Source organism: Oncorhynchus kisutch, linkage group LG30 (assembly GCF_002021735.2).
Source record: "Oncorhynchus kisutch isolate 150728-3 linkage group LG30, Okis_V2, whole genome shotgun sequence".
Taxonomy (NCBI): domain Eukaryota; kingdom Metazoa; phylum Chordata; class Actinopteri; order Salmoniformes; family Salmonidae; genus Oncorhynchus; species Oncorhynchus kisutch.
This window is the reverse complement of record NC_034203.2, coordinates 24,044,187-24,067,399: the sequence shown is the minus strand read 5'-3', so window position 1 is coordinate 24,067,399 and position 23,213 is coordinate 24,044,187. Positions and strand designations below refer to the sequence as shown.

Genomic DNA, 23,213 nt, shown 5'->3' with positions numbered 1-23,213 from the left:
TAAAGAAGACTAGTGAGCGACCGGCTTTGACACTCTGGGCCACTGGAATGGAATCTGACCTCACATGACGAGGAGGGCTCCAACCGTACAGACAGTGGCCTGCTGGTCTTTCAAATGGCTCATTGATGGGAGCCTGAGGGCTGGTTAGAGCGGCTCAATCAGACCTCTGTTCTCTGAATCATGGGCACCAGGCCCAGAGTTGTGGTGCTGTGGCTGCCCCATCACCCTCCCTCCTCACTGTCTGCTTTGTCTGCAACTGGCTTGGCCCTGCCTGTTCCACTACCAGCAGTAGCAGTATGGAAGTACCATGACAGGTAGATATGTAACTGCTACCTGCTGGATGACACATAAATACATTTCTAACTGGTTAAATTAAGGTCATCATCACCAGTAAGGCAGGCTGGTATAACAGAGATGATGGGGTCATAAGTGCTGTGTGGAGGGGCGTTCACAAGAAATGTGAGTGATAAAATTACATTGTCTCTAATAGGCAAATTGTCTATTGAAAGGCAAATTCAAGAACAGACTTTAATCAATCATTTTAACAATGCCTTCAGTAAGTTTGGTAACACAAAGTGCTTTCCGGGACATAGACATGTCTTATATGTGCAGAAAGATTAACACGAATTTAAGCTAACTGCAGTGTCCAATTAACAGTAGCTACAATGCTATTATTTGAGGAGAGTGCACAACAACAAAAAACTTGTATCGTGGCAACTTGTTCGATGCATTCACCTCTGAAGGTAAATAATGTACTTACACTCAGTAATCTTGCTCTGTGTTTGTCATCCTGAGGGTCCCAGAGATAAAATGTAGCATAGTTTTGTTTGATAGAATACATTTTTATGTTCAAATGTAGGAACTGGGGTCTACATTTTGACCCCAGTGCTGTCTCTGGCTCCACACACACCACACCCAGCTATCTAGGTTTGAAAGTTAGTGCATAAGCTAATTATCCATCATGTATGACATTCGTGGGAGTGAGTAAACTTAAATGTTTTATTACCATATCATTTTTGTATGTTCTCTATAGTTATGTACTTGAAAATGTATCAATTCTGCACATTTGGGCAAACCCAATACAAAATATTGTGCAGTCATGTAATTCTTCACTGGATCAGTCAAACTTTGCACATACACTGCTGCCATCTGGTGGCTAAAATAACATCTAGACATCTGAAAGTATGTCTTTTTTCTTCCATTTCAAAGATGGAGCTAAAATAAAACGCATGTTTTTTGCTTGTATTATCTTTTACCAGATATAATGTGTTATATTCTCCCACATTCATTTCACATTTACACACATTTCAAAGTGTTTCCTTAATGGTATCAAGAATATGCATATCCTTTCTTCAGGTCCTGAGCTACAGGCAGTGAGATTTGGGTAGCTCATTTTAGGCAAAAAAAGAAGATAAAAAAGAAGGGGGTATGATCCTTATTAAGATCGTCACTTGAAAAAGCACAATAGTACTATTTGTCCATTTTGAGAAGCTGTAGCCAGTATACACTTAATCAAAATAGTCAGAATTAATCTAAGATAAATCAAGAAGAACTCTGTCATTCATTTTGAAGTTTTTGCAGGAGATTTTACATCAAATTAAGATGTTTGGTGCAGTATTTCTCAAAATAATTAGCATCAAAACGAGTCGTCCCTCGTTGAATGACAAATATTTTATTGAAGAATCCCTACTGTTGACCAATCACTGAAGGGGCCTAGACTTCGGCTCATAACTTTAGCTTGCCTCCAGAATTTTTTTTATGCCCGAACAGCCGAAAAATAATATACGCAAACTCTACCGAACTGTTTCGGGTGGGAAACATGCAGATGCCTTAAAGACTCCTGTCAGCTGAGCAGCACCTCAACCAACACCTAAATGAGATATGACAAGCCTCAGCGCACATTTTTTTTTTACCTTTATTTAACTAGGCAAGTCAGTTAAGAACAAATTCTTATTTTCAATGACTGCCTAGGAACAGTGGGTTAAACTGCCTGTTCAGGGGCAGAAGCTGACCTTGTCAGCTGGGGGGCTTGAACTTGCAACCTTCCGGTTACTAGTCCAACACTCTAACCACTAGGCTACCCTGCCGCCCCAATCACGCTAACACAATAAGCCCAGGCTACATACGGGTTCATCATGACTGACACACACAGGCCTCAGTAAAACAAGTCCCGGTATAAACCATGACAGAGTTGATTTACTGTAAATATCACATATTTAAAAACACACTATTGCTGGTAATCCACTGTGCCATCAATAGGAATGACTGTATGAATGCTGCTGCTACTCTGTTTATTATCTATGCATAGTCAATTTAACTCCACCTACATGTACATATTACCTCAACTAACCTGTACCCTTGCACATTGACTCGGTACCAGTACCCCTGTATATAGCCTCATTATTGTTATTTTATTGTTGCCATAAAATTTTTTACTTTCGTTTATTTAGTAAATATTTACTCTTGTTTTTCATAAACTACATTGATGGTTAAGGGCTTGTAAGTAAGCATTTCACGGTAAGGTCTACTCAATTTGTATTCGGTTGTATTCGGCGCATGTAACAAATAAAATGTGATTTGAAGCGCAAATTAGATCTGAATGTCTGATGATGAATTGCTTAGTGGTAGTTGCTGCCCCCGTATCCCAGTGGTACAATACAACAGGCTTGGCTGGCTCTACGACCAAACTCTACCTAACTTCTGTCCCATGGGCCATACTAAAAATCACCATGCCTCATCTCTGCTGCCTCACTGTGACCCAGTTCCAGAGAACACACACCTGTAGAATGCACAATGTTCTTCAGCGTCCTTCCAGAACACTGTAAGTGGATCAGCAAACAGGCGTGTCCTACCTTACTGATCGCACTTACTGAGTGGCCCAGTAAAATATGATGTATTTTAGCTAGAGTACACCCTGACCCAACTTTTCAAATCAGTAATAATACATCCATGTCTTAGCTGTCCACAATATTGAAGAAAAACAAGTATGACTGACTCCTGAAACAAAATAACTTGAATATTGCAGGTTGTGAGCTCAGTGTAATGGATAGTCAGAACAGGCTACATTTTCATCCCACTGTCCCTTTAAGGAAAAGTTGTCTAATTCAGCTGTTTATGAAATGCTAAAAATGCGGAAAGCTTTATCAGCAAAATGAAGAGGAGATAAAAGGAAAATGCACAAATGCAAAAAATAATCATTTTAGACACGGGCTTTAGCCGGAGTGACATTTCGAGCACTTCTTATGAGGACAAGTGTTCATATCACCATCAACATCATAGATTAGGTTGTGGGCGTGGCAGGGGGAGAGAAAAATGTTTAGAGGCCCCCCCAATCTTGGTGGTGTAGACCACATGTTTGTGAATACATTTATTAAAAATCCTACAATGTGATTTTCAGGATTTTTTATTCTCATTTTGTCTGTCATAGTTGAAGTGTACCTATGATGAAAATTACAGGCCTCTCTCATCTTTTTAAGTGGGAAAACTTGCACAATTGGTGGCAGACTAAATACTTTTTTGCCCCACTGTATATTTTAAAATACATAGGTCTGTTACCTTTTCTACATACTTTATATCTGGTAACAGTATGGAGAAAGAGGTGTGATGGTGTGGGGGTGCTTTGCTGGTGACACTGTCAGTGATGTATTTAGAAATCAAGGCACACTTAACCAGCACAGCCATTCCATCTGGTTTGTGCTTAGTGGGACTATCATTTGTTTTTCAACAGGACAATGACCCAACACACCTTACACAGGCTGTGTAAGGGCTATTTAACCAAGAAGGAGAGTGATGGAGTGCTGCATCAGATGACCAGGCCTCCACAATCACCCGACCTCAACCCAATTGAGATAGGTTGGACCGCAGAGTGAAGTAAAAGCAGCCAATAAGTGCTCAGCATATGTGGGAACTCCTTCAAGACTTTTGGAAAGCATTCTAGGTGAAGCTGTTTGAGAGAATGCCAAGAGTGGGGCAAAGCTGTCATCAAGGAAAAGGGTGGCTACTTTGAAGAATCTAAAATATATTTTGATTTGTTTAACACTTTGATTCCATGTGTGTTATTTCATAGTTTTGTTGTCTTCACCATTGTTCTACAATGTAGAAAAAAGTAAAAAGAAAGAAAACCCCTTGAATGAGTAGGTGTGTCTAAACGGTTGACTGGTACTGTATATAAGATCAGGAACAAACAAAAAAAAAACTTTCCTTTTTCAGGACCCTATCTTTCAAAGATAATTCGTAAGAACCATTGTAAAGGGTTTAAACACTGTTTGCCATGCTTGTTCAATTAACCATAAACAATTAATGAACATGCACCTGTGGAACGGACGTTAAGACACTAAAAGCTTACAGACTGTAGGCAATTAAGGTCACAGTTATGAAAACTTAGGACACTAAAGAGGCCTTTTTATTGACTCTGAAAAACACTGCAAAAGAAAGATGCTCAGGGTCCCTGCTCATCTGCGTGAATGTGCCTTAGGCATGCTGCAAGGAGGCATGAGGACTGCAGATGTGGCCAGGGCAAAAAACGGCAATGTCCGTACTGTGAGACGCCTAAGACCGCGCTACAGGGAGACAGGACGGACAGCTGATCGTCCTCACAGTGGCAGACCACGTGTAACAACTAGAGGTCGACCGATTAATCGGAATGGCCGATTAATTAGGGCCGGTTTCAAGTTTTCATAACAATCGGAAATCGGTATTTTTGGGCGCCGATTTTGCCGATTATTTTTATATTTAAATTATTTATACCTTTATTTAACTAGGCAAGTCAGTTAAGAACACATTCTTATTTTCAATTGACGGCCTAGGAACGAGGCAGAACGACAGATTTTTACCTTGTCAGCTCGGGGGATCCAATCTTGCAACCGTAAAGTTAATTAGTCCAATGCAATAACAACCTGCCTCTCTCTCGTTGCACTCCACAAGGAGACTGCCTGTTATGCGAATGCAGTAAGCCAAGGTAAGTTGCTAGCTAGCATTAAACTTATCTTATAAAAAACAATCAATCAACGACTGTCGTTGCTCCAATGTGTACTTAAACATCAATGCCTTTCTTAAAATCAATACACAAGTATATATTTTTAAACCTGCATATTTAGCAAAAAAAAAAAATCCGGGTTAGCAGGCAATATTAACCAAGTGAAATTGTGTCACTTCTCTTGCGTTCATTGCACGCAGAGTCAGGGTATATGTAACAGTTTTTTTTTATTACATAGTTTGGACTTACGCAAACTAAGAGAGAGAAAAAAAACTCTTAGGTGGCCTGCCAAAGGATTTCAATCAATGGCAGAAAAAACCCTCTACACTCACTGCCTGCCACCAAAGCTTCTTAACAACATACTGTACATCTAGTCAAGGATTGATCAGGTGGTAAACATGGGCCCAGTATGAAATGTAAAAAACACTATAAAACCATGTTTCTAAATCTAATGATTTGTCATTTCTCCCCAGCAATTTCCCCTCCCATTCTTATCTGTACTGACGAACTGCTGCTGCTACTGGCCCCCTACTCTCCTCTTTTTCCTGCCTACATGCCTGGTGCTTCTGGTGCCATGGAGACTGCACAGTGCCATGATGTTAGAGCTCTCTTACCGATGAAATGGATAGAGTCATTTCCCAAATGGTACTCTATTCCCTATGAAAATGTACTACTTTTGAAGTATAGTGGTGTACCAAATAGAGAATAGGAAGCAATTTTGGACGCAACTGTGAAGTTAGTGTTCGGCCTCTTACCGATAAAGGGGATTGAGTCGAGGGACTCTTCCAGGTTGCTGGAGGAGCATGAGGTCTGGTCCTTCTCCTGCTTCTTGCTCAGACGCCGCATGTGCATCTCCCGCCGCGCATCGTTGGGCAGCCAGCACACTGAGTCCGCTGCTGGCTCCGAACCGTCCTCCTCGTTCACCGCCAGGATGTAGGAAGGGTGGCGCAGGGGGCTGGGGTTCTTCACCGACCCAGGAGGCTTTTCCCTGAGGACTACGCCCAATTCTGAGGCCGAAGGGCCGCGACCGTTCACTTGGGCCTGGGGCTCTGTGCGAGGTGGGTGGTGGTGGGAGGTTTTGAGAATCCCAAGCCTCTGTGGTCTCTGATGGGAGGCGGATAAGGACGAGGACCTATGGCCCACCACCGCTGCCACCTCTCTCCCTGGCACCTCCCCTGCAGGCTGCATGGTCTCCGCCCGCCCCCTGCTCTGGCTCACATGGTTCACATCTTTGACCCCAGCTCTTTGGTCGGTTGGGGAGGGCTCCAAGCTGATAATCTTCCCCAGGTGAGAGGGTCTGTCTTGGGTCATATTAGGAACGCCGTGAGGCTGGTGCTGGAGCTGCTCTGGTCCTTTAGCATAGAGGGTAGGGTTGGGCATTTGCGTTCCCCGGAGGCTGTCCCTACCGTACCCTGCAGGGGGTCGGTGATGGACAGCCTGTTTGGAGAGGCTCAGCCTGCTGGGGCGTGTACCCTGGTCCAGCCTGCTAGTGTAGCCCCGTCTATCCACCATGGGCCGGCCCAGCTCCACAGAGTCCACATAGTCACAGTCAGAGGAGCGAGCCCGGGCCTTGTGTGTTAACCCATCCTGGGACACACTACGAGGAGGCCAGTTCCTGGGGTGGACCCCCCGCTCCGCCATACTCATACGGTCCTGGGAAGAGCTGCGGGGGGGCATGTGGTGGAAGGGGGGCGGAGGTCCATGGTAGGCGCGGTCGTGGGAGGTGCTCCTGCGCCGGAGACCCTTAGGGTTGGGGCCCCAGCCACTCCGGGGGATGTGGTGGGAGGAGTTGAAGGTGTTCTGGCTGGCGGCTCGCAGGCATTCTAGTCTCTCCTGGATGGTCTGGCTGCCATAGGCGTGTATACTCTTGTTATCGATGTACTCCCTGTAGGTCTGGTACGTCCGCCAGTCTATGTTTTGGTGAGAGACAGGGTTGGGGGAGTACTGGTGTAGCGGGGCACTGTAATTGAGGAGGCTCGCCCCAGAGGGGTAGATGTCTGTTTTCCGTGGCAGGGGGTAGTGGGACACAGACCCAGGACGCACTCTGATGAGGCCAGGGTCAGGGTACCCTACCAGGCTATAGTCTATTCTGTGTGCTGGTCCTATACGGCCCAGCTCTGCAGGAACTACCTCAGTCCTCACACTGTCGTTGCGCATGCACGCCGCGGTCTGGGTTTTGGGGTACGGGTGTGCAGGAGGAGGAGGGGAGGGGGGCACGGGAATCTCCATGCGGTACCCCGTGTCTGGTGGTGTTGCCCCCCGGCATGCTCCCTGTACCCCCACTCCAACTGGGGAGGGGGTCTCTGTAGCCTGGGCCATCCCTGGGGGCTTACAGTCTACACGAGGGTAACATATGGGGGGCGGCTCAGGGATGTGACGGGCGTTTCCACTGTAGGTACTGCGGCTTCGGAGGTACGCATCCTGGGAATAGGCCTGGCGAGAGAAAGATGAGAGGGTAAGATACAATAAGTGTCCACTGGTCCCAATTCACTACCTACCGCTTCTTTCCCTTGGCCCTAACCCTTCCCCTTGGCACAAACCCTTCCCCCTAACCCTTCCCCTTGGCCCTAACCCTTCAAAGTTGGCAGATTTGTAGGGTGGAAGCAATATGGTGGAAGCGCTACTCTACACTGCCTCGATCTATCTAGACTAGACTCTTCAGACCTGAAAATATAGGGCGAACATGAGCAAAATGGGGTAGGGAGCAAAATGGAATCAGCAATGTGTGTAATATTCAACATTGAATTTCTAATACATCTGGTAAAGAACTGGAGCAGTGAACATTTACTAATGATAGCTGCTGTGTGTGTGGGTAGGCAGGGAGCAGAATGTTGTAGTGTGAGTGCGGAGGCGGTTAGCAGGTCAGGAGAGTCACTGGTGTTCATCTGCTCTCTCCATATTTAGATAGCTGGTTCTCTGGGTACTGTTCATCTGCTCTCTCCATATTTAGATAGCTAGTTCTCTGGGTACTGTTCATCTGCTCTCTCCATATTTAGATTTTTTTGACTTTTTTCCCACTGATTTCTGTTATACAAGATATGAAAGAGCAAACAGAAACACTACTGAGTAGCCAGCCAGCCAGCAGGCATAGCTAGTCAGGTGATCTGTGATTGAATAGAGTGGACAAGAAGCAACAGATGTGTTGGAAGAAAGAAGGAAAGAGACAAGACTGGCATGCAAGACCAAACAGTGATATACAGGAAGGTAGCCTATCTGTTTGGTTTACCCACCTTCTGGCTGACAGCACTGGCACTGTTAGAGCGAGACCTGAGACTCACAGAGATAGAGGGGGGCGGAAGACGCCCAGAACCCACAACTGTCCTCACAGCGCTAAACTTAACCTCCGTTATCATACTCCCAGGCAGATTGTCAACACTCCAGCAATGATATCTCAACACTCCTTCCAGCGAAACGCCAGCAGACAACGATGATCACACACATAGATTCCATCAATGGTAGATTCCGTATAGCTGGCTGTGCAGCCTTCGTCCATTTGTCAAATGCCTTTCCATATTACTTTTCTCTGTTTGTCTTGCAACTAGCAAGCACAAAAAGTGACACATCAGAATCAGGTGGACTTTAAACCCCAGCACCTGGCATTGTATTACGATTGTTACGTAAGCCTCAACTGTATCCACAATCAGTGTTTTACAGGCAATCACTAGACCCTCCCTTCACCAATAGGGCACTAGTGGAGAGTTCACGGGTCAAGGGCCTTTATCAATGTCTGCGTCTGAAATGGCACCCTATTCCCTATGTAGTGCACTACTTTGACCAAAGCCATAGAAACCTATTCCCTATATGCGGACCAAAACTAGTGCACTAAATAGGGAATAGCTTTCCATTTCAGAAGTAGCCTGGAATTAGCCTACTAACATGGCAATCGAATGAATGACACTACTAACTAGCAAAGCAGCTAAGTGAGAACATTACAGTACATTGCCTCAACCCATTCTCAAACAAAAACATGACAACATGCATTACAAAGAGAAAATTAGACAGGGGGAGCACAACATCAACATGTGTGGTCAAGTGGTTGTCATCATCCCTGCTGCAGCTAGCTTACCAGATCAGTGGTCTCCGTGAAAAAGGCTACCGTTACAGCAGGAGAAAACGAGAGCAGTGAGAGGAGAAGAAGAATAGGGAAACGGCTAGCAGCAAATCACACACACACTATAAAAAAGAAAAGAGAACAGTGGTAGTCTTGATCACTGATGCCGGGGCCCTGGAGTCAAAGCACTAAAAACCCATCAGAGCTGCAGTCACGTCGAGGGAAAGCGGAAACGGGGAACGGACGTTGGCCGTGGCAGGACTGTCAAATTAGCGATGCCAGCTGTGAGTGCCAGTCTGACCTGGGCGAGGTGTAGGTGGCAGGAGCAGAGGTAGCCTGCTGCCTCCGACAACACCGAGCTCTCCATCTCACTGTTGCTCCCTCCAGCCGACTGCAGCAGCCAGGTTACAGCACTTCTCTATCCCTGCCTCCACTCGATCTGGTATCGCTCACACTCTCTATCCCTGCCTCCACTATCTGGTATCGCTCACACTCTCTATCCCTGCCTCCACTCGATCTGGTATCGCTCACACTCTCTATCCCTGCCTCCACTCGATCTGGTATCGCTCACACTCTCTATCCCTGCCTCCACTCGATCTGGTATCGCTCACACTCTCCATCCCTGCCTCCACTCGATCTGGTATCGCTCACACTCTCCATCCCTGCCTCCACCATATCTGGTATCGCTCACACTCTCCATCCCTGCATCCACTCTCTGGTATCGCTCACACTCGCCATCCACTCTCTGGTATCACTCACACTCTCTATCCCTGCCTCCACTCGATCTGGTATCGCTCACACTCTCTATCCCTGCCTCCACTCGATCTGGTATCGCTCACACTCTCTATCCCTGCCTCCACTCGATCTGGTATCGCTCACACTCTCCATCCCTGCCTCCACTCGATCTGGTATCGCTCACACTCTCCATCCCTGCCTCCACTCGATCTGGTATCGCTCACACTCTCCATCCCTGCATCCACTCTCTGGTATCGCTCACACTCGCCATCCACTCTCTGGTATCACTCACACTCTCTATCCCTGCCTCCACTCGATCTGGTATCGCTCACACTCTCTATCCCTGCCTCCACTCGATCTGGTATCGCTCACACTCTCTATCCCTGCCTCCACTCGATCTGGTATCGTTCACACTCTCCATCCCTGCCTCCACTCGATCTGGTATCGCTCACACTCTCTATCCCTGCCTCCACTCTATCTGGTATCGCTCACACTCTCTATCCCTGCCTCCACTCTATCTGGTATCACTCACACTCTCTATCCCTGCCTCCACTCTATCTGGTATCACTCACACTCTCTATCCCTGCCTCCACCCGATCTGGTATCGCTCACACTCTCTATCCCTGCCTCCACTCTATCTGGTATCACTCACACTCTCCATCCACTCTATCTGGTATCGCTCACATGACGGAAGCAGCTGCTTGATTCTACATTCAGCTCAGATGATACTGCTTCCCATCCTCTTCTGCTCTCCCTCCTTCTCAGCAGCATCAACCTGTTCACAACTAAGGGGCTGTCAGCTCTTCCATCCCACTCCCTCACTCAGCGTCTCTATCTTGTTAAGCCACTGATTTTACTGCTGTTGACGTGTTCCGCTGTAGCTGGTTTTCTGTGTGTGTACTGGAGTCTCTCTCCCCCTCCTCTAGTTAATAATGTCAGCCACCCAGCGAGCCGCGATGTTAATCCTACAACCCAGGCACAGCTGCATCAGTAGCGTGATACTCTGCCTCAGCAGTGGCTAGCCTTTTCATACGCCCCGCTATCCTAGCACTGTGGACCAGCGGCCGCTAGCTAAAGCAACAGATGTGCAACACAGCCCAGTGAAGGGGAGGAGAGAGGGAGAGAGTAGAGAAGTGGGGGATGGGAAAAGAGAAGGGAGAGAGGGAGGTGGCTGAGCCAATAGGAAGGGAGAGAAGGAAAGAGGAGGGTAGGGAGAGGAAGCAAAGGGAATAGGTGGATGTTTACAGGCTCTACTCTTCTATGATGATGTATGCCAGCTTGAGGAGCTCAGGTACTGAAGCTTGCTTTGTTTTAATTCAGGCTTCTGTGAAATATCTTAACAGGACAGTTACCCAGTGTATGATCCAACCCACCCTCATTCCTAAATGGTGTCACCTGTGGCAAGCCAACAATGAGACTTGAGGAGTAAGGGAGACAATGAAGGCTCTTAATAAGATGATTCCACAGTGTTTATTTAAATGACAATACTGCTATGCGAGTACTCCTCTTTCTGTTACTTATAAACATATACTCATTACGCACAGATATGTAGCAGCACAGCGCACTGAGTTTACCTTCCTACTGAACCTGCAGCAGAATGCTTATCGGGCACCTCTAGTTGCCAGTAGCTATTGTGCATGAAAAGTTAATGATGAGAGTGGAGGCACAGGCACGTTACTTTCTGAGGTGGTAACGTCATGTGGGCTGCCTTCAACCGCACTCAATTCACTGCTACAGTACAGAGACATGCAAGAATAGCCTGTGGGAGGAGAGAGAGACGGAGAGAGATGGAGGGAGGGAGGTGAAGAGAATGAACTGGCTGCCAAGAGCACTAAACTCCCACAATCTCAGTAGATGTTGTTTTTCTCCGTTTCAGATGTGCAAATTTGAGAATGCATCCTACAACCTAAATTTCCCTGCTATTCCGGCATCAATTGAGCTCCCTTTGACATCAGCCCATCTCTGCCTGCTCCCTGTGCTAATCTAAAATGAAATGTCAGCAGAAGGCAAGCTGAACCTCTTAGGCTCTCTGCTCAACTATTTATACCGGACACCGATTTTACGCAGCAATGCCTCCATGGCCAATTCCTTTGTAACCTCTCTCTAGCTATTCTGTGCGACGGGGAGCATGTGTCAATGAGTGGCCACATAGCCTTTGGTAAGGTAAACATTCCAACACAGTGTTAATAGGCTCAGCTGTTAGACAATAGGGAGTTGGAGTCATTAAGCTGATGGGGACAGTTTGTGCTACAGTTGACAGCAGGCTAGGTGTGACAGGTCAGCTAGTGTGGTGCAAAAGGGTGGAACCTGTGTTGACACAGCCAACCTCTCTGAATAGAACTGTACTAAGACAGATGGTATGCATTACGATGAACAACTTTTATTAGTGCGTGTGGAGTACACAATTAGTAAGGAACGGCATTCTGTCCTTTCTCCAAAATGTTCTATAATTGACTTATTATTTTGATCTCACCCATGCGAGAGAGATAACAAAAGTTTAGAGATAGTCAATACTTTACGAGTGCCAGTATTTCCCCTATATGCATTTAGCAGCGTTGCACCGCCTCTACTAAATCAGGACCGCTGCAATAAAACAATTATTGTTTTTATTTTTTATTACAGGAAATTAAACAGCTAATTTCCTCTCAGCCCCATGGCAAAATGTGTTGATCAGGCAGAAGACGAATGTCTGAAAATGCTTTCAGAAAACGTGATTATTTGCAAGAGGAAAAACATTTGTGCACAACATTTTTCCAAAAGGTAACGATCAACTCTTGGCTGTGGGTGATTGGCTGTGAAGGCGCAAACCTGGAGTACTGCCTGTCACATGCTCTGGAGAGCATGTCTGATGCTGATCCCTGTTGCGTAAGGACACAGTGGGCGAGAAACAGAAACCGGCAGGGAGTCTGTAGCATGCTTTAGTTTACATATGCATGTATGCCAGTACCCAGCTGCCTAGATTCTAAATCATTTCTCCCCTGAGTAGAAAAAAAATCATCTTGCCTCAGACCTACTAACATGCAACTCTTCTCCATGTCAAAAGTCGAGACTTAAGAGTTTCTGCGTGTGTGTTTGTGTGGTGTGTTTGTTTGTTTATGAAGTGTGTGAGAGTTTATGAAGTGTGTGAGAGTTTATGAAGTGTGTGAAAGTTTATGAAGTGTGTGAAAGTTTATGAAGTGTGTGAGTTTATGAAGTGTGTGAGTTTATGAAGTGTGTGAGTTTATGAAGTGCGTGAGAGTGTTTATTTCTCAAAGTGACCCTTCCAGCTCCCAGAATGAGGTCAGCCCTGCAGCAGAGAAGCATTAGCAGCACTTGGAGCTCCAGCAGCAGTCAGTGGAGAGGACAGGCTGTGGTGGCCTGGTTATGAGGCCCAGATAGAGCACTCTGAAGGGGGGGGGGGGGGGGGGGGGTTCATCAGGGTACTGCCCGTCCCCTCTGGAGCAGGACTAGTCTCCACACATACACCCTTCACAGAGAAACTAGAACTGCTTCACTGATCTAATGCTTGATCACAACAATAGCGACTGAGTTGATGATTTAGAAGTGGAAAGAGACGCAGACAGAAGAACTTCTGTTTTACAGTGGCTAAATATAGGAAGAGACTAAATCACTGCAGTAATGATCTTTACAAACTTACCAGCTGCAGTATGTCTTCATCTTTTGGCATAACACAGAGTTCAAGAAAGGCATCACTGTAATAGAAACACAAAGACACAAAAGGTAAACAATAACAAAAGACAAGCGGGAAATCAGTCACTGAGAACAATAAAAGGTATTTTTATTTTGAGCCCTCACCTGTTTTGGATCAAGGCTATGACCTGAGAGTAGGTTTTCCCAATGATACTCGCTCCATTCACCTTTACTATCCTGTCTCCTGTTGACAATTAGAAGGAGAGAGAGGATTAGAAGTTAGACTGGTAATATGTGAGTGACAGCATTAATGGCAGGTGTATGTGTGTCTTTGAAGAGAGGTTGTTGTAGGGTAGTAGTCCCTTAGTAAGAGGCAGCTTCCCAACTAGGCTGACAGTCAGAGGGGAATGAGGAAAGGAAACTGATCAGTCATCTGATGTGTGTTTACTATAATTCAGTGCCTGAGGAAGCTGAGCTGTCTGCCTCTACTAACAACTCCACAAACAGAAAACGAATGAAAAAATCTGAGAAGACTACTGAGGATCTCTGAGCAAACTACTGAGAATCTCTGAGCAAACTACTGAGAATCTCTGAGCAAACTACTGAGAATCTCTGAGCAAACTACTGAGAATCTCTGAGCAAACTACTGAGAATCTCTGAGCAAACTACTGAGAATCTCTGAGCAAACTGCCCAGCATAGGGTGGACTGAAACCATAATTTTCAGATCTATGGGATTGGACCAACACTGCTGTATTGTAGGGGAATACAGTCAAGTTGATATTATTTTTCCAAAACTCACAAAATTTCTTTAATATATTGATTCTATAATATAAATTACTTCTATGACGTCACCTAGCAATGATAAAGACAGAAAACAGAGAACACAGGAAGGTACAATTTCAGTGCGTTGCCATTAATCAGTTACCTGTGCAGAGTCCAGCTTCGTTGGCAGGACCTCCCTCCTTCACTTGCTTCACAAAGATGGTGTCCATTGGCTCCAGCCTGTTCCGTTGTCTCCCTGACAACAAAGACAAAGTGTCATCATCAGCAACCATTAAACACATTCCTCTGGAGTTCACATGGTGGTGACATACCAGATCTGCTCATAACAGTGACACAGTAGTCATTAAATTAATAATCCCAGTCATACTACATATCTGCCCAGATTAGGTACAATAGGATGTTACCATGAAGTGTCTAGAAGGGTAGTAGTCAGATTAATTTCCCTTTAGAAAGACACATTGTTGACCTCAGCAGACCTACAATACACTAAGAGCAGAGGACCCAAACTAGAATGCACCACCCACCCACAACTCTCAGTTAAACACCACCCAGACTGAGATGCACTCAATGTGAAGCAGCCAGCCCAACAAGACACCCCATGAAGAGCTACCAGGCACAACCCTAAATTGTAGACATTTACTAAGGGGAGAAAGAGTGAGTGTGAGCAAGAGCAACAGGATGATACAGAGAAAGTGATATATAGAGCAATAGATGAGGAACTGACAACATTCAAAAGCATGTGAATTAAAGCAGTGACAGCAGAATAACAGAGTGGTTTGGTTTCTCTGTGTGTCACATTGGCTGTTCCTAATACAACAAGACTAAATGAGAATGATAATGAAGGAATTCAACAGAAAAAAACCCTCCTAGTATGGTGGGTGAGCTGGTGGGGATTTGGGGAAGGGAAATGAATACATCTGAGTTTAGTTGGAGAACCTGTTTGCTCATTCTTACCCCGTCTCCTAGCAGCTGCATAGGAGAGGAAAGCAAAGCAGAGCGAGGGAGTAAGAGGGAGGGAGAGCAGACAGAGAGTGGGCTCAGCTGCACAACTCCCACTCCTTCCCAATAAACAAACAGCTCCAGGCTCACTAGACACAAAGCTCTGTCCAACTACTTATCACTGTGTAAGTTGGTGAATTATCATTGAATAGGAATGTTGTATCTTATGTGGAAGTCTCAGTGAGTACATTTGATATTAAACTGGTTATGGCAGTAGGCAGAGTACGGCATTAGTCATGTAAACACACTACTCTCCTTATCTTAAATCGACGTACAGTCATACTCGAAGTAAACAAATGCCGATTAAAACACCTGGTTTTCTGAGTATTTAAAAAAAACATGTAAACGTCTTAGAGTTATAGATGGGTATCTGATATGCGCATGTGCTAGCAAGAGTTTGGAAAAACGGACAATATTTCACATACAAACTTTATGTCCGAACTCAGAATCAAATATGCTCCATAAAAATAACATGGTCACTGTGATAAAACATTTATTTTGATAGCCGAATTTCTGCATTTATCAAAGTCCCATCATGTAGCCTGATTTCATATGTGGTCACGTAGGGCTGACCCCATTTAGTACAACTGCCAGGTTGCAGTTGTAAATGAGAACTTGTTCTCAACTAGCCTACCTGGTTAAATAAAGGTGAAATAAATAGTCGACTGGTCGATTGTTTGGTCGATCAGCTGTTGGTCGACCGATATTTCTTTAGTTGACCAGAAACAACAACATCAAAAAAAAAAAATCATGGTGTAGCCTACAAGACACCAGCCTGATTTGCGGCTTTCTGAGTGGACTAATCCATTGTGGAGGCCATAGGGGTGGCACAGTCCATGACTAAGACATGCTAAAACAAAACAAACGTAAGTTTGAATGACACCGAGGGACAGTGTTGTTACAGCTAAATACCCGTTTGCCTGAGGCTGATACCGCACAGGTGTTTCTACACATGCATACACACATACACTCATTCAAATGGACACACACATAAATAGTGCCATACATGCACTCAAACATATTCAGTTGGTCTTGCTGTTATGACTTTAGTTGTCTTTAGTTTTTTTTGCATGGATGTTTTTGGTTTTCCTTTCTTTCTCTTTTTAATTTTGTTGGTGCAATTGGGGGGCGGGGGCTAGGGGGGCGGTGTCAGATGGTTGAGGGGCAGCTCTTGGGGAATTGTAGGTGGGGGGGTGCTCTTGGAGGGCTGGTGGTCTGGCGGTTGGGAGCTTAGTCGGGGGGTGATAGTTCTCTGGTTCAGGTCCCTGTTTTCGACCGTGTGTGTGTGTGTGTGGGGGGGGGGGCAGGACGTTGACCCTGGTTGCTTCTGTGTGTCTCTCTGGATGGGAGTCTGTTAGATGACTAATGTGATGGAAATGTTGAGCGGCTTCACTGCAAGTAGATTGTATGTTATAATATTCAATAAAAACACATTAAAAAAAGACATTCGCTACTGAAAATGGTTATATTACATAGGAACAGGTGCAACCATAATAAAAAATAATATTTTATAACAAATATTATTCATCCCGCGACAGTGGTCGCTTGTCCGCGGTTATGAAACATCAGGGCGCTGCTGAATTGGCACCTTTTCCTAGACCATGTTGCTATGTGAATAATAGCAAAGTTAACCAGCATATTGGCATTGAGAACAATATGGCAGTGGTGGAGTTAGGAGACGAGAAAACAGCCCTTGACTTAATTGTCTAAGAAACTAATTTTATTAGGTCTATAATCAATAGCCTAACTGCTTAATGTGAATGGCTTTATGAATAATCCATATACTGTATATCTACAGAAATACAGCATGTCCTGCTTCTGTTGCTGGTTTGTTTAACAGCCTACTGATTCCGTGAGCACCAAGCCACATGCAACTACAGGTCGGATAAACAACTTCACAAACTCGACTGTTTTCAATCTTTGCTACGCTGTAATAAAAGGCTTCACACTTTTTAAAAACTTTGTTAGAACAGCCTCTCTGGTATTATTTATCATTTATTTAGTGTTTACACTGTTCCAGATTTTCTGTAAAATCATATGATAATAACCTTCCTTTTTCGTGATCTCATTATTACGATCATCATTATAATAAGTCATGTCATTATCATTAGTAGTCTTAGTATAGCTGCCTTCGAGCTGTAAGTCTAAGAGCGTATCCTGTTTAGTCTTACTACCTTAACTTAAGCCTAGATTTAAATACTATTTAGTGCATTCGGAAAGTATATAGACCCCCTCCCTTTTCCCACATTTTGTTATGTTACAGCCTTATTCTAAAATGTTTTAAATGTTTTATTCCCCTCATCAATCTACACACAATACCCCATAAAGGACAAAGTGAAAACAGGGTTTTTGGAAATATTTTCAAATTAAATTGAGCTCAGGTGCATCTTGTTTCCATTGATCATCCTTAAGATGTTTCTACAGCCTGATTGGAGTCCACCTGTGGTAAATTCAATTGATTGGACATTATTTGGAAAGGCACACTTATCTACAGCTCATTCGGAAAGTATTCATACCCTTTGAACCTGATGGTCATTCTGACAGATCTCCAGAGTTCCTCTGTGGAGATGAGAGAACCTTCCAGAAGGACAACCATCTTTGCAGGACTCCCCCAAATCAGGCTTTTGTGGTAGAGTGGCCAGATGGAAGCAACCTTCTTGAGCTCCAGTATTTTTCACAACTAGTCAAACTGATTTCACACATCGGACTTTCTCTTTACCTCCTGAGCAACCAGTAAATATGCCTCAGTTTTTAGTTTGGTCACACCTTCTGCATCCATTTTCCTGTTATGGTGTCCAGAGTTTGTTATAACCAATTTATTGATGCGAGTATGATATGCTGTATTTCAGGGAATAGGGAATGTTATTCCTAAACTAATGAGGTACACTTCGGTAACAACTTTTCAGTCAGAAATGCCTGTAATTATGATGCAGCTTCAGCAACACGGACAGCGCGATAAACACTGTTGATGTTCTGTGGTGGTCACGGCAGCAGGGAGGAGAGCGAGACAACAGGTGCTAGTCACACCGCCACTCGCTGCCATTTTCTTTTTTAAACACAGCACAGCAAGTCTGAGCCCTGCCAGGTACAATCAAATCAATTACATTTGGACTCCCTCTTGTCATTTGTGTGTCTTAATTATTTCATCAAACAGTGAGCTTAAAGCATCAGACAAGCTCAGTGCATAAAGTTGATTTTATTAAAACACATAGGATATACAGACACATCCTATGTGTTTTAATCAATTTAGACTAATCGATTGATCTAAAAGAACAAATGACTCTTGGTCGACCAATATTTTGTTTTTGTCGGGGACAGCCCTAAGGCCATGTAAACAGAATTATTAGGGAAATCGTTATTCTTGCAGATCATGCAAACGCTTTAAGGGAACTATTATATTAATCTGACTATTCACAACAATCGTATTATTGTGTGCATGTAACCATACTCAAATGGTAAGCATGAAGTATCACTGGTAAGCACTGACAGTGGCAGCAACATCATTTGCCATACAGGTTTTTCAATACAAAATAAACACATTAGTGATATGTGTTTGATAGCGATTGAGAGAAGCAAGAGATTGATAGGGAGAACAAGAGAGAGAAAAAAGTGATTGAAAAAGATGAGTGGGTGTTTGATACGCCACGGAGCACCCACTCACTGCTCTCTCCTTCTCCCTGTGGGTGTTTGACAGATTGAGAGGGACACATCTGTAAACAGTTATAACAGGTTCACATATCTGATTTTCTTCACCTTAGAGCTGAGCCACTGAACCTTTCTTAGAAGAGCTATGCAAGACAAGGCTATGCATGCTATACCTGCACCACCATCACCTGGACAGCGTGTTAAAACAAACACAACCCATTGTTGCTCACAATCACATATGAATGTGTTATGTATGACGCAACAAGAGCCTCACCTCCCAACAACATCAGTGTTACCAGGCTCCCTCTTGCGGCAAATGGTAGAACCACAGCATACCATAACAACCCTACTGCTTGATAAAGTATAAAGTGATTTGATACTAGCAGTAACTAAGTGACTGCTGATGAGACTATTTCCAAAACTAACATGAGCTCAGTCAGTCCCAGACAGTGTAAATCATCTTGACCCCAGTCCTTTTCATTTCATTTCCTCTTCATACTGTTTTTTATTAGAACAATCTCAAGTTGTTCCCAGCAGGGAATCACGGAATGCATTAAGTCAAATTAAACGGAATAGCCAGTAGAGGGTGCACCAGAGACATGTGTTATCCACCAGTCAGTCAGGGGCGGGAGACTCCAATGAATCAACACCGGGTTCACAGCAGTAGGCATGTTCATGAAGGCTTTGGCTGTGTTTGAGAGCATCAAAACCGCAATGTATCATGGGTAAATTGTGAGTGACTGAACTACAAATAATATAGAGTAGTTATTTATGATGCAAGGTTAGTCAGTCTCGACTCGCCTTTAAATTCGGCTACAATGTCGAGCGCGCCCTGTTTCAGCCTCCACATGTTAAACAAAGAGATTCCCTCTCATTCACAATGGCAGTCCTGGGATAACCCAGAGTCAGCAAACTAGTCTCCATAGACAGTCACACATTCACGTATCTGGGAATATTATATGCCACCTATACATTATACTGTAATATGACAGAGATTGAAGACGTAACCTACGTGACATCAGAAACAAACTGAAACAAGCACACAGACTAATGCAAACAAACAAGCACACAAGACGAATGCAAAACTGAAAGTAGTGATTTAAGATCTGCCCCTCTCCCTCTCTGAGCTACATGATTTTTAATGCAGTAACATTGTTTATAGCTAACCTGTAGTGGTAGCAGGGGCGCAACTTTGGTTTTTAGATGTGCTGGAGATGTATCACAATCCAATTGTGAAATTGCACCCCCTGAGTGGTAGCACAGCCAAGCCAAGCCAGTTTGTGAGCATCACAGGTTGTTTTCACTACCAGGGCATAAAATGTACTTTTAAAGTCCACCAGCCACTGTGGCAGATAGTTTTTAAATCTACCAACAGTGTTTCCTCTGCGTTAATTTACGTGTGGCGCTGCACCACGGCAGAATCTTTGGCACCACACAAAAAGAAAACATCCCATTTCTACCAAACATAGTTTCAAAAAAGTTATGTAAATCACATTTGCTTTTATTGGTAAATAGATGATCTGTACATCAGTTTGTTTGCTTGATTAACGTTAGCTAACCAACTACTTAACTACATTACCTAGCTATAACCTAAAAACTCTACTAATGTCATTTAGATCTATAATATTGCTGCCACAATTGTAACGGCAATTAGCTATGCAATATCCACAAGTATGTTGTTGATAGAAACATGGTTAACTAACGTTACTAGTCTAGCAAGTTAGCGAGCTAGTTTGTTTGGAACTGTATCAAGTGCAAGCAAGATGGCTATATTTATCAGTCTTCGACTTTGATTTATTTATAGAAGTTTGAGTTTATTGAAATATTTCCAGCCAGAGCAGCGAAAGAGAAAGGGGGAGCAGGGACACGAGTGTCAGGTAATGTTAACTTAGATTGCTAACGTCAAATCAGCCCGAACTAAATTACTCTTTTTTTAGTTAGTTAACTCTTTAAAAGCTTCAGCTATCATTTTTATTACAAGTGTATGGCTTGCTTTACTGGACAAAGAAGAGGCAGAATCCCAGGAGTGAGGTAGGGATGCCTGAGGGACAGAGTGGAGCAGAGAGGATAAAAACAAATAGAAGATAAAAGGAGGAACTTGCACATTACATGCAGAGCTTGACATTAACCTGGTTATCCACTTGTCCTTCAGACAAGGAGGTGACTGAAAAAGTTGTGTTTGATGCAAGAAACCACTTCACAAAATAGAAAATGCATTATTATTCCCATAACTTTATTACAGAGAATGGGACAGTATGCCTATTGGCTATTTAGCTTATTCAAGCCTGCCTTAAAACTACAACATTACCCCTTTAAGACAAAAAAAAGCTCTTTACCTGACTTGCTTTTCAAGGATGTATATGTTGTGCTCTTGAAGGAAGCAATCACTCCCCTATTGCAGACTACAAATGATCTATAACTGGGCTAATAACTCACCAAGTGGCAAAGGATATGAACAACATGTGCACACATGGCTACATGCAGCTCTCACTTTGATCTCAAAACAAACGCATCTCCTGCTGTAAACACAGTCCAGGTCTAAGTAAATGGCACAGATCCATATATGGCAATAGTCTATTTACATATAGGCCTACTGATGCTCTGTTTGTTTATGCCGCACCGGTCTGTGTAGAGTACAGTAGTGCGTGTCAATGGAATAGAATCCTACTCCGATGCGTTCTGCCTATAACAAAACCTGTTGCATAGATTTTTTATTTTTTTTTACAAAAACAGAGGTTGGCTATATGATCACACCTGGTAATAGATCCGTTGTTGTATTAATTGTGAGGCACGGATGAGTGAGCATTTAAATCATAAGCTTTATATTTTACTGGGCTGATGGTGTCTGCATCTGATGGTCAGTCTCAGTGGAGGGAGTGAGCAGCAGACTGAGGGTACGCTGACACTGCCAAAGGGACAGTTTTCCAACTGATGATGAAACTCAAGTCGCACTGCATTATTTCTGCCTATTTGTTACTTCTATGAACAGAGAAAGTGAAATATTCCTCAATATTAAAAAAGACCCAAGCCACTAACAATAACACAAACCTATAGATATACTTTCCTACTCATTCAGTGCTTGGTTGTAGCGCTGGGTGGAAAAAGTGTAGAATAAACATGAACTCACTCATAAAAACAGCATCTCTCTGCCATATTCATTGACCGTTTCTCAATATCAACTTTGCTGAAGCTTTCTTTTATGCCTGCTATGTTACTGCAGACACTGTCACCTGAGCCATTCGATTGGCCAGCGGTAGGCCTATTGTGCACTTGATTTGCTCTCTGGGTATGGTGGAAAGACAGAGTTTGTGCCTTCAAACTAGTGATGCACCGATATGACATGTGGCCGATACCAATATTTCTCTTGCCCCCAAAAAAACCCTGATACCTGATATAACAAAAACAAATTGCAGCCTTTTAAGCATTAAAGTACAGTTAACACACACCCACACACACACACACACACACTCGCAGCAGTCTAAGGCACCTCATCTCAGTGCAAGAGGCGTCACTAGTCCCTGGTTCGAATCCAGGCTGTATCACATCCGGCCGTGATTGGGAGTCCCATAGGGCGGCACACAATTGGCCCAGCGTCGACGGGTTTGGCCTGGGTAGTCCGTCATTGTAAATAAGATTTTTTTCTTAACTGACTTGCCTAGTTAAAAAAGGTTACACACACAAACAAAAAAAGTGATTTTGTTTGCATTTACGTATGTGCCCATTACCAGTAAAACATCATCAAAACCTATTTTCTTTCACTTACTTGCTGTGCTATTTTGTTGTTCATTTGTTAAGTCGTTTCAACCAGGATTTCTATGGAACGCCGTTTGGGTCTTTGCGTGTCAAGAAAGATACGTCAAACAACACTATTTGACATGCCAAATAAGCTTGTTGACCAATCAGAACCTGAATATGACGGCACATCACAAAATAATAACGCTTTCATACATTTTTTACGTAGTTATTACACATTAGTGAGATCAATCACTCGTATTTCATGTCACAACGATTCATCGATACATATGCTATGATGCTGGTAAAGTTCTCGCGCACCTACAGAGCTGGTCATAAAAAAAAAAAGCTAGCTAGCCCATGGATGCAAACAATGTTCTTCCCCCAAAACGACAATATTTTTCAGTAGCTATAGTTAGCTAGTTAGCTATATAGTTATGTGTCATCTAAAATGACCCTAATTTACAAGACATTTCTTATTTGATTAATGGTGGTCGGACTCATCTATGTGAAGCTAACCACAATAAGAATTAGCCACAATAGTGGACTTTGCGGTTAGCCTTCAAAATAAAAGCATGTCAATGACAGTGACGCAAACGAATACAAATGGTAGAGAAAATTATGCCATAAATGAATAGATCATGCTAAACGAGGTTGGAATG

The 23,213-nt window shown here is 43.8% G+C and overlaps 1 protein-coding gene across 5 annotated transcripts in view; it reads right to left on the bottom strand.

Moving 5' to 3' along the window:
- LOC109874714 (rho GTPase-activating protein 21) overlaps positions 1 to 23,213 on the bottom strand; it is a 67,693-nt gene that overhangs the window by 23,650 nt on the left and 20,830 nt on the right. For 2 of the 5 annotated variants that reach the window (XM_031809803.1, XM_031809802.1), the window contains exons 5-8: positions 14,318 to 14,410; positions 13,557 to 13,635; positions 13,399 to 13,453; positions 5,731 to 7,408 (exon numbers count right to left, since the gene is read on the bottom strand). In XM_031809803.1, the coding sequence (XP_031665663.1) occupies positions 5,731 to 7,408; positions 13,399 to 13,453; positions 13,557 to 13,635; positions 14,318 to 14,410 (1,905 nt within the window). Of the gene's footprint in view, positions 1 to 5,730; positions 7,409 to 8,205; positions 8,792 to 9,041; positions 10,850 to 13,398; positions 13,454 to 13,556; positions 13,636 to 14,317; positions 14,411 to 23,213 lie in introns of those variants that run through there. The other 3 variants (XM_031809805.1, XM_031809806.1, XM_031809804.1) reach the window with 3 other exon arrangements.